At 35.9% G+C, this 12849-nt stretch overlaps 1 protein-coding gene across 5 annotated transcripts in view; it reads left to right on the top strand.

The window, feature by feature from the left end:
- Positions 1 to 12849, top strand: part of LOC141566339 (maestro heat-like repeat-containing protein family member 1) — a 109113-nt gene that overhangs the window by 46618 nt on the left and 49646 nt on the right. For all 5 annotated transcript variants that reach the window (XR_012489284.1, XM_074310739.1, XM_074310741.1 and 2 more), the window contains exons 15-17: positions 8223 to 8366; positions 10368 to 10487; positions 12569 to 12648. Coding sequence is in view for 4 of the 5 variants with exons in the window: in XM_074310739.1 (XP_074166840.1) it covers positions 8223 to 8366; positions 10368 to 10487; positions 12569 to 12648 (344 nt within the window). In the remaining variant the exon portion in view is untranslated. The remainder of the gene's footprint in view (positions 1 to 8222; positions 8367 to 10367; positions 10488 to 12568; positions 12649 to 12849) is intronic.

Consider the following 12849-nt stretch of genomic DNA (forward strand, 5'->3'; position numbering starts at 1 on the left):
CATTTGTTTTTAAAACTTTGAATTCCAGATTCTCTCCCTTCCTCCCTATCCACATTTCCCTTTGAGAAGGTACAGGTGAAGTAATGCCAAACCTTTCTATAAAAATCATGTTGTGAAAGAAAATATAGATTTCCCCCCCCCCAAAAAAAAGAGTATGCTTCAATCTGTATTCAGACACAATCAATTCTTTCTCTGAGTATGAATAACATTTTTCGTCATAAATAATTCAGAATAGTCATGGATCATAGCATTTCTGAGAATAGCAAAGTCATTCAAAGCTTATTATCCCATAACATTGCTATTACTTTGTACACAGTACATTTCACTTGGCTTTAGTTCATTTTCCAGGTTCTTCTGAGAGCATTTTGCTCATTGTTTCCCATAGACCAATAATACTCCATCATTTTCTTCAAAATTCCACAACTTCTTCAGGTATTCCCCAATTTGAAAGGCAGCCCCTCAGTTTATAATTCTTTGCTATCCCTACAGATTAACTCACACTTGTGCCTTTCATCTATAAATACTTTAACTGCCATAATAATGAAAAAGTTCTTGAGTTTCAAATATTATCTTCCCATTTAAGAATTTAAACAGATAAACTTTATTGAGTCTCTTATAGTGTCCCTTTCCTGATTATCTCCTTATGCTTATATTTGAAAATCAAATTTTCTATTTAGCTCTGATCTTTTCATCATGAATGCTTGAAAGTCTTCTGTTTCACTGTTTCACCTTTTCCCCTGAAGGATTATACTCTGTTTTGCTGAGTAGGTGTTGATTCTTGGTTGTAATCCTAGTTCCATTGCTCTCCAGAATATCGTAAGCCCTCCAGTCCTTTAATGTAGAAGCTTTAATGTAATGTTATTGTGACTGTGACTCCATTGTTCTTAAATTGTTTTCTTTCTGGATGCTTGCAATATTTTCTCCTTGACCTGGGAATTCTTAAATTTGGCTATAAAATTCCTGAGTCTTCATTTTTGGGTCTCCTTCAGAAGTGATTAACGAATTCTTTCAATTTCTATTTTACTTTTTGATCCTAGAATACGAGGATAGTTTTTCTTGATAACTTCTTGAAAAATGAAGTCTAGGCTCTTTATGTTTTCAGGTAGAAAAATATTTTTTAAATTATTTCTCCTGGGCTTATTTTCCAAGTCAGTTTTTTTTTAAATAGTCCATACTGTTTTCTAGTTTTTCATTCTTTTGTTTTTGTTTTATTATTTTTTTTATTTCTTATAAAATCATTAGCTTCCATTTACTCAATTCTAATTTTCAAGAAATTGTTTTTTTTCAGTGAGTTTTTGGCCAGTTTTGCTTTTTAAGACATTCTTCTTATTAGCTTTCTGTATTTACTTTTGCACCATTTTCAATTATTTTCCCAATTTTTCCTCTATCTCTCTTACTTGATTTTTAAAACCCCTTTGGAATTCTTTCATGGCCTGAGTTCGATTCTTACTTTTCTTGGAGGTTTTAGATGTAGGAGCTTTGACTTTGCTTTCTTCTTCTGAGTGTATGTTTTGATCTTCTTTGTCATCATAGTAACTTTTTATGGTCAGAATTTTTTCTGTTGCTTGATCATTTTTAACTCTCCATTAAAGTAGGGTTCCATTTCCAGGGTGGAGGGTACACTGTTCCAAGCTTCATGCTTTTGCGCATCTGTTTTCAGAAATCCTTCTAGAAATCTGACCACAAGCACTTTTGTTTGTCCTGGTATTGTGAGGAAGGTTCCTGCTCCATGGTAGCTATAAATTCTAATGTGCTAAAACAACAGAGTCTTTCCTCAGTGCAAATAAAGAGAATTCCTGTGAACTGAGGCCTCCAGAAGATGCCTCCACAACTGCATCTACACCTATTTCTGATATGGTGAGTTCCCAAGGCCCTTTCACCCTAACTACCTCTCCCCTCACTTTGTTGCTGATTTTCCAAGTCATCTTTGGTGTTTCTGGGCTGAGAAGTTTAGAAACCTCCAGTATTGCTGCTGATTCAGAGACCCAAATTCTATTCCAGCTTGGCTAGTGCCTGGGACCAGGACAGGGGCTGGGGTTACGTGGCCTGCTTTAGGACTGAAAAAATTCCCACTATGGTGCCACAGACCTTTCCTACTGGAGAATGTTCCACTCTATCTTTTGTTCTGATACTCTAAAATTTGTTTAGATTCATTATTTAAAGGAATTTGGAGGGATTTGGGAGTGGGAGGGAGAGCTCTATGAGTCCTTGTTTTTACTCTGCCATCTTGATCCTGCCTCCCTTTGTGAGATTTTCAGCAAGAGGCTGAGTGATGATTTTTAAATTTTGAGTTCCAAATTCTGTCCTTTACCTTTACTACCTCATATGTTAGAAGGCAAGCAATATGATAGCTATTATATATGTGAAGTCATACAAAATGTATTTCCACATTAGTCATGTTGCAATAAAAAATATTTAAAAAATTAAAGTGAAAATAAATGCTTCTCTCTGTACTCAGAGTTTGTCAGTTCTCTCTCTGAGGATGGATAGCATTTTTCATCATGTATCCTTTGGAATCATTTTAGATCATTGGTTTGATCAGAATAATTCAGTTCATTACCATTACAATGATCATATTACATTATACAATGTTCTCCTGATTCTTCCCACATCACATTGCCTCAGTTCATATTAGTCTTTTCAGGTTTTTCTGGAACCATCCCCCTTCATCACTTCTAACAATTCAATAATAATATTCTATCACAATTATACTCTACAACTTGTTCAGTCATTTCCCCAATTGATGGATAGGGAATTCCTTTATACATATGAATTGGATGAGTCCTCTGAGTGCCTTCTAACCCTAAAATTCTATGATTATATGAAAGAAATGATGTTCTATATGAAAAAATATTTGTGGAGGTCCTTTTTGTAGCGGCAAGAAACTGGAAACTAAGTGACTGCCCATCAGTTGGAGAATGGCTGAACAAGTTATGGTATATTAATGTAATGGAATATTATTGTTCTATAAGAAATGATCAGCAGAGTGATTTCAGAGAGGCCTGGAGAGACTTCCATGAGACTCCATTGTTTTAGCACATTGGAACTTATAGCTAAATGAAGTGAGTAGAACCGGGAGAACACTGTACACAGCAACAGCAAGATTATAGGAAGATCAACTCTGATGAACATGGCTCTTTTCAACAGTGAGATGATTCAGGCCAGTTCCAATGGTCTTGTGATGGAGAGAGCCATTATACCCAGGGAAAGGATTGTGGAGTCTGTGTGTGGATCACAGCATAATCTTTTCATCTTTTTTATTATTGTTTGCTTGTATTTTGTTTTCTTTCTCATTTTTTTATCTGATTTTTTCTTGTGCATCATGATAATTGTGTAAATTTTTATAGAAGAATTGCACATGTTTAATATATATTGGATTACTTGCCATCTAGAGGAGGGGTTGGAGGGAAGGGAGGGAAAAAAGATTTAATCAGAAGAAGAAGAAGAAGAATGAGGAGGAGGAGAAGAGAAGAAGGAGGAGGAAGGAAGGGAGGAAGGGAGGGAGGGAGGGAGGGGGGAAAGAGAAGGAAAGGAAGGGGAAAGGAAGAGAAGGGAAGGGAAAGGAAAAGCAAGGGAAAAGGGAAGGGAAAAGCAAGGGAACAAGGAAGGGAAAGGTAAGGAAAAAGGCAAGGAAAGGAAGGAAGGAGGGGAAAAAAGGAAGGAAACAAAGAAAGAAGGAAAAAAGGATCTTTGACCTAAAGGACATAACAGTCTAGTTAGAAGAATAGGACCTATACATATAAAAGATAATGAACAATACAAGATGATGGAATGTAAATTAATAGACTTATAAAAAGGTAGTACTATAAGATGGGGGGTGGAAACAGCACAGAATCAGATGTTTGTTAGCTATATGATCCCAGGCAAATATTTGATACTCACTAGGCCTTTATTTTCTTGACATTAAGATGGGGATGATACTTATAATATCTAGATCCGTGTTGCTACAAGACACAGATGAACTATCATATATAGATAGTGTTTTAAAATATTTTAATACAATAGACCATAAATACTATGGAAATACAGAAAATGAAAAGAACATAATGAACTGGGGCAACTGAATATTTTAGATAAGAGGAGAGACCTGAACTTGGCCTTGAAAAATGGATACAAATTAAACTAATTATGTAGAGATGGGGGAGGGGGGGAAGGCTATTCCAAGCTATGAGAACATTCTATGTTCTCATTTTTTCATGCCCCAATGTAGGTGGGATGGACAAAGGCAGTGGGTCTTGCATTAAAATTACTAGCAGCCTCCTACCACAGTGTGTGAGATATTTGCCAGTCCCAGGCTAGCTCTCTGTTGCCACTTTTTTCCTAATATCCCAGATGAGGGCTGCCTGTTCCCTCATCTTTACTGTCACTAATCCTCCTCCTTCTCCTTCTGTCCTTGGGTATCCCTACTCTCAGAGAGTCTGTAGAAGAGAGTATTGCTTTTCAGCTACAGCATTGTCATATGAGAAAAGCATGAAACTTTTCTGTTTTCCTAATATTTTATAAATTATTATTACAACTAAAGTAATCTTGCAGTCATCTGCATCACTCCCCTCCTGGAGCTTACTATGCTTTTGGACTGTTGGAAGTTCTATATCACTCTTTATCTGTTCTCCTTCTACTATTTGACTGTCTAAAGCAAATCCACTAACAGGTCATCTTATATTGAAGCTCAGGTCTTTCTTCTAATGTTTTGAATGAATACCTAAGCATAGTTACCTTAGAGACCATATGTTCTTTGATGGCCCCTTACACCATTCTTGGAGAGCTTTGTCCCTCACTACCATTCTTTCCAAGGATCACAAACACATTGCTTCTGCTGGTGGTTTCCAAGCCCAAACTCCATGTTGGTGCTTCCATCAAGTTTGTTTCTGAACCAATGCATATGGTTCATTTTCAGTTCATACTATTTCCAGATAATTTTTTCAACATTCATTTGATTTTTGGAAGGTTTTTATTGACATTTTGTATAAAAGTTTTTTTTTACATTTTAGTATCTTTTTTACCAAACACAAGCAAAGATAGTTTTCAACATTCATCTTTGAAAAGCTTTGTGTTCCAAATTTTTCTCCCTCCTTCCTCCTCATCCCCTTTCATAGACAGCAATCAATCCAATATAGGTTAAACACATGCAATTCTTCTAAACATATTCTATATTCATCATGCTGCACAAGAAAAAACAGATCAATAAAAAGGGAAAAAGGACCCATATGTGCAAAAATGTTTGTTGTAGCCTTCTTTGTAGTAGCAAGGAACTGAAAACTGAGTACATGCCCATCAGTTGCAGAATGGCTGCATAAGTTATAGTATATGAATGTTATGGAATATTATTATTCTATATGAAACAATCAGCAAGATGATTTCAGAAAAGGCTTACGTGAGCTGATGCTAAGTGAAGTGAGCAAAACTAAGAGAACATTGTACACAGAAACAAGATTATGCAATGATCAACTCTGATGGACATGAGTCTTTTCAACAATGAGGTGATTCAAGCCAGTTCCAATGATCTTGAGATGGAGAGAACCATCTGTACCAAAAGAGAAAGGACTGTTATGTCATAGTATTTTCACCATTTTACTTGTTATTTGCTTGCTTTTTTCCCCATTCTCATTTTTTTCTTTTTGATTTGATTTTTCTTATGCAGCGTGATAATTGTAGAAATATATATAGAAGAATTGCACATGTTTATCATATATTGGATTACTTGCTGTATAGGGGAAGAATGAGGGAAGCAAAGGAGAAAAATCTGGAACACAAGGTTTTATAAGGGTAAATGCTGAAAATTATCTTTTCACATATTTTGAAAATAAAATGATTATTTTTTAAAATCAGATCAAAAGTAAAATAAAGGGAAAAAAGAGAAAAAAGCAAACCAACAACAAAAAATAAAGTGAAAATATCATTTTTTGATCTACATTCAGTCTCCATGATTCTCTCTCTGGATGTGAATGACTCTTTCCATCATAAGTCTATTGGAATTACCTTAAAACACCTCATTATTGAAAAGAACTAAGTCCATCATAGTTGATCATCACATAATCTTCTTGTTGCTGGATACAATATTCTCTTGGTTGTACTCACTTCACTTAGCATCAGTTCATTTAAGTCTTTCCAGGCTTTTCAACCTGCTCATTATTTGTTATAAAACAATAATATTCCATTACATTCATATACCATAACTTATTCAGCCATTCTCCAACTGATGGGCATCCACTCAAGTTTTCAGTTCCTTGCCACTACAAAAAGAGCTGCTATGAACATTTTTGCATATATGGGTCCTTTTCCCTTTTTTATGAACTCTTTGGGATACAGTAGAGACACTGCTGGATCAAAGGATATGCAGAGTTTGAAAGCCCTTTGGTCATAGTTCCAAATTGCTCTCCAGAATAGTTGGATCGATTCATAGCTCCATATAGTTATCCTATATCATCTCCAGCATTTAGTATTATCTTTTCCTGTCATCGTAACCAATCTGAGAGGTATGAAGTAGTATCTCAGAGTTCTCTTAATTTGCATTTCTCTAGTCAATAGTGATTTAGAACATTTTTTCCTATGACTAGAATTGGCTTTAATTTCATCATTTAAATATTGTCTGTTCATATTCTTTGACCATTCATCAACTGGGATTTAGCTTATATTCTTTCAAATTTGAGTCATTTTTCTACATATTTTGGAATGAAGCCTTTATCAGAAACTTACAAAATGGTATTATACATTATACAAAATATATTATTCAGAGTATGACTGATGTTCTCTTAGTCTCCATTCTGATTTTTTACCTAGGAAGGATCCCTGCTTCCTTGTAGCTACAAATGCTAGCTTTCCTCTTGGCCTTGAAACTATGACCAAAAACACTACTCCTTTGTGTCCAATCACAAGCACTCCCCTTCATCCTGAAACTGCAAACTAGAACCACCTAAGGGCAATAGAATTGCCAATCAGCACCAGCTGTACCCCGTGTCAACAAAGAATTCCCTATAATCTTTCTGACCAGTAGTCTGATTTCCTTACTATCTATGTACTAAAAGCTCCTGAGTCTGCCACAGCCACAGTCTCAGTGGCTAAGGCTAGCCATTGGTGCTGCTACTGTGTGTACTCTAGTCTATCCCCTACCCAGATGTCACAGACCTCTTGCAGATCTCCTAAGTTGTTTTTAAGCCAAAAGAATGTATCTTTTGTTGTTTCAGCCACTCCAAAAATTTCATTTGAAGCATTATTTTAAAGTTGCTTAGAGGAGAACATTGAAAGATTTTGCCTGGATTGTGGTCACTAATCTGCCATCTTGGTTCCATTTATATTAAGCCTGAGATGATTGATTTCTAATGATCTTGAAGAAAATAAGATTAATAACCATAATAATAACTAACATTTATATAGCACTTTATTTTGCAAAAAGCTTTATGTGTATTATATAACTCCTTCTAGGGTCACACAGAAAATAAGTGCTGAGACAGAATTCAAATTTAGCTCTTTACAACTACAAGCAGTAAAGAGTAAAAGGAGAAAAGGAATAAGAAATTGAATAGAGCAAAAAGTGGGGCTCCAGTAGTCAAGTCAAGAAGCATTTATGATGTACATGATATGTGTCAGGCCCTGTGCTATATATACTAGGCATACAAAGAATAGCAAAAACAGTTCCTTCTCTCAAGAGACACTCAATATATAGGAAAACATACACACATGCATGATGTACATATTTGTATATATTTAATATTTAAATTAAATTAACATGTAATTAATATATAAATATTTATTTACTTAGGCTATGTACAAATAAGTATACTAAATAATTTTTAATTTATTTTTTAAATTTCATAGTTATAAAATTTTTGACAGTATATATGTATGAGTAATTTTTTATAACATTATCCCTTGTATTCATTTTTCCAAATTATCCCCTCCCTTCCTCCCTCTACTCCCTCCCCTAGATGACAGGCAATCCCATACATTTTACATGTGTTACAGTATGTGTGTAAATCCAATTTTCTTGTTGCACATTAATATACTAAAGAAATTGAATATAATCAAAAAGGATGGAAGAACATAAAATGGAAAGGATACCCTGGTAAAGGTGTTTCTAGTCATCAGTGAGAATAGGTTATGATAATGGTGGTAGTATTATCCAAATTGCAGAAGGCTGATGCATTTTCATTAAGAATGAAAAAAAAGAGGGCATTTCTCAAGGTTCTGGTTTCTCTTTCTCATGTTTCCCTTGGAATTTCCAGGTGCCTACATGCAAGGAAATGACTTGGCTCCTATTTCTCAGTTATCAGAAGGTGCTTCTACTCGTGCCCAAAGAGCAACTGCTTCCGATTGTGGAGACTGAAATTGTAGAAAAAATAGTGAACTGCTTCACCACTAGCTGCCCTGTAAGTCAAATATTGCAACCAAGTGCTTATACAATCCATACCAAGGGGCAGCTAGATGGTGCAGTGGACTGGCCCTAGAGTCAAGAAGACCTGAATTCAAATTTGGCCCCAGATACTTACTAAGCTATGTGACTCTGGATAAATCACTTAACCCTAATTACATCCAAAAGAAAAAAGAAAAAAGATACAAGCCATACCAAGTGAAGAAACTGGAATGTTCCTCAAAGAAGACAATTTATATCTTGATTATATTCATTTTTACTGGTGGTCTCCCATGCCTGGAATTCTCTTCTTTTTCATCACCTCCTGGCTTCCTTCAGATTTCATCTAAAATCCCACTTTCTGCAGGAAACCTTTCCCAGTATCCTTTATTGCAGGTAGCTCCTTCTCTCTGAGATTATTCTCAGTTTATGTATTATTCTTCTCCACTAACTCTATAATCTAGCTACTTTGGTCTACCTCCTTGCATATATGATCTCCCTTTCCTATCTCTGTGCTTTTTGCACCAGGTATCCCCCAGACCTTACCTCTTAATATCCCTGACTTCCTTCAAGAATCATCTAAAAGTCTGACTTTTTCAAGAAGCCTTTCCTGGTTTCCCAAGCTGCTTAGTACCTCCATCCCTGAAATTACTTTACATTTAGTCTTATTCTGTGTCTATGTCTGTGCTTTGTCTGTGTCTGTCTAGGCCTGTGTCTGTCTGTCTGTCTCTCTCTTCCCTATCCATCCCTCCCTGTTTCTCTCTCCCTTTTTCTCTCCCTCCTCCTCTCTCCTCCTTTCCCTCCTCTATAGATCCTCCTTTCCTTCCTCTATAGACAGAGATTCTTCCTCTATAGATAGATAGATAGATAGATAGATAGATAGATAGATAGATAGATAGATAGATAGATAGATAGATGGAAGATAGGTATATTTACATCTATACACATTTCTCCATATATATGGAGAGAGATAGGGGAGAGAAAGACAGACAGACAGACAGACAGACAGAGACATGTAGCTAGATGATCCAGTAGATAATATGCTGGGCCTGGAGTCAAAAAGAAGTGAGTTAAAATCTAGCTTCAGATATTTACTAGCTTTGTCACTAGGCAAGTCACTTAATCCTATTCGCTTCAGTTTCCTAATCTGTAAAACAAGCCAGAGAAAGAAATAGCCAATCACCTTGGTATCTTTACCAAGAAAACCCCAAAAGGGTCAAAAAGAGTTGGACATGACTACAAATAACTAAACAAAAAATATACATTTACATACACACACATTTGTATATTGTATCTCCCATTGGAATATAAGGTCCTTGAAAGCAGAGAACATGTTCTTGCCTTTATCCTCACTGCTTAGCAAAATCCTAAAGTCTCCCACTGCACTGAAGCCATTGACAGTTAATCTGACCAATTCCTGGATCTTTCCTTCTCCTTCCTTTCCTTCCTTTCCCCTTCTCCTTCCCCTTCCCTTTCTTTTCCTTTCCTTCCTTTCCTTTCCTTTTAAAAAGGCAAAGTCTCCCAAAGCATCCAGGGCCATCTCCAGTAATCCTGATCTATATCTGGCCATTGGACCCAGGTGGCTCTGGAGGGGGAAATGAGACCAGTGACCTTACCCAGCCCTCCCTCACTTAAATCCAATTCACTTGCATATCATAGTATGCCCTCCCAGAAGGTAGGATCTTCTTCAAGGACCAGGGACAGCTACCTCTGATTTATGCCTTATCTTAATGACTCTGGAGAAGACTAAAGACTGCACATTTCTGCCTCTTAAGTCTAACTCATTGTCTGTTGTCATTGGTCATCTTTGAGAAAGAAAGACCATTATAATCAATAGCATTGCTTAACACAGTGTGTGACTCAAAATAAGTGCTTAATAAATGCTCATACAGCTTTTGACTAAATTGACTAAATTGTTGATTAACAATAATTAACTATAACTTTATATAGAATATGCTGCTTTCTTCATTTTTTTTCTTTTTCTCTCCCTCCTTCCATGAACAATACCTATGAACTGCAGGATGTACAGATCAGAAGAGAATTTATTCAGTCCCTCCTGATAGCTGGAGAAATTATGGCCCAGGGAAAGAGATTTTTTTTCAAAACTCATTTGAGGAGGGCAGCAACAAATCATTTGCTGGTAAGTGAGATTCTTTTCTTGGGCAAAAGTCATCCTTTTAAGGTAAAAGGAAATAATTCTTTTATTTCAGTTATTTACAGTGTATAGTTCAGTCTGACCAAGGAGATTAGAATGATTAGTTAGAATAGGATATTCCTGGGGTCCAAATCCCTTTCTAACACTACCTTTATGAACCATTATTAGAGATGGTATAATACACTATGTTAACAAATTTTACAATATGATATTTAGAATATTAAGAAAGATAATAACAATAATAAATACTTATATGATCCTAAGCAGGTCATTTAATGTCTTTTAGTCACAGTTTCTTTTTATGTATGGTGATGGTGGTGGTGATAGGGTGGAGAAGGTAGTAGTAGTAGTAGTAGTAGTAGTAGTAGTAGTAGTAGTAGTAGTAGTAGTAGTAGTAATTAGAACTGCACTCTATCCATAACACAACCTAGGTTAAAGGGGGGGGTAGAGGTAGGATTGGATTATATGTCCTCTGAAGTTAATCAACATTTATTGAGCACTTCTGGGCTCTGCCTTGAAGGAACTCAGTGGGAAGAGAGGAAGAAAGAGATTTATTATAAAGAACAGAAAGCTGGAGGGAGTATGGAGTAGAAAAGAAATTTACATTTGTAAAAATACAGATCAAGCTTTTCTCTTAGCAATTGCCAGGTTTTCTTTGTCCTCAATATAGCTTTATAATTTTTACTTTTGACCACACTTATGGTTTCACTCTATCAATTCTGTTCTATCAACTCTGAAATTTATAGTCTTTGAGAGTTGACTGGGTCACTGAGACTGTGCGATTCACCCAAATTATACAATTATACAAACAGTATACAAAGAAGGGGGACTTGAACCCTGATATCTTCCCATTTAAAGGCATGCTGTAACTGCTGGAATTGAAGATTTTAGAAGGTTGTGGAATTTGTTTTTGGAGAAGTTTTAAAACAGTCCATTCTTATCTTCTTTGGAATAGTGTAAACTTGAAGGTTGGACTGATGTTGCAAGAATGTAACAGGATATAGCACTATCCACAAGGAGTTAGATTGGTATGGGCTTATTTTGGGTGGCTTAACATGACTAGAAAGAAGAGAAAAACATTATCACCAGTAATCATTTAAAAATGTGATATAATATACTTTGTTAATAAATTTTATAATATATTTAGAATATTAAGAAAGAATGCTAATGAAGCAAATAAAATATATAGAAAAATACTAAAATCATTTACAATTGGATGATACTGAACTCAAAATTGCTACTGAGGCAATACAATGAATTCCATAAATTCATAGTGTCACTTGTGGTTTAAACTCTCCATAAGGCAAATACACTTTGGAATTACCATACAGACAACATCCTTCCCAACAGACTTGCTATTCATAGGAATACTATCTCTTGGATCTCTTGGCATATCCACTGGAAAATCACCTTTAAGGTAGAATGGGCAAGACAGCTATGACCTAGCATATATAACTTTGGTTTTGCTCTAAGGCAACCATTGACAGTTCCTGAAAGGAAGATATTATATAGGCAAAAAGAGTTTCCTTCCCCTGATCCCTCCAAGAATACCAGTCTACCCTCCTGCACTCTGGAATGTCCTTTTATTAGGGAAAAAAAAAAGAAAAAAAGAGTTCACCTTACTTTTATAGACCTTCTTCAAAAGAGTAGCTCTTTTCACAAAAGTTTATTCTTCTAAAATACAGCCAGCCAATCACTATGGGCAAAGTTCTCTCTTTTCCAGTCAAGAATCATACTCTGTCCTTTCAACAAGGCATTAATGGATATTCTTACTCTCCATGAAGAAGACTCACCATCTACTCCCAAGTTTATCAGATTGACTAGGGAGCTCATAAAATTGATCAGGGAACTCCCATCATCAAATGTCCTTATACTATTAAAAATATAAATTAGGAGGTAATTGGAGCACTGGGACATGGGTGAACAACCATCTTCATACAGTTCCTAACTCCCACCCTCTTGTATGATTACAGCAGTTTCCTAAAAAGGATCCCCATCCCGTATCTTTTCCTCCTCTCAAACTTTGCTCTGTGTTATTTTTTTCTCTCCATATTTTTCAATACTAGCAAATTCTGGCAGTAGAGTCCAAGGAGGACCCAGACACCTCATTCTGTTCAGACATCATGACTGCTCTATCTTACTTGGGGTAAGTACATGGCCACAGAATAAGCTCCAGCTAGCATTTTTCCAGGTGATTCCAGGAGTCACTATAAACTAATCCTGGCCTGGGGGTGGCATTCAAAAAGTTGTTTCATTTTTTCAGCCATGTCTGACTTTTTATGATCCTATTTAGGATTTTCTTGGCAGAGATACTAAAGTGGGTGGCCATTTCAGTCTCCAGCTCATT

Source organism: Sminthopsis crassicaudata, chromosome 4, assembly GCF_048593235.1.
Source record: "Sminthopsis crassicaudata isolate SCR6 chromosome 4, ASM4859323v1, whole genome shotgun sequence".
NCBI classification, from domain to species: Eukaryota; Metazoa; Chordata; class Mammalia; order Dasyuromorphia; family Dasyuridae; genus Sminthopsis; species Sminthopsis crassicaudata.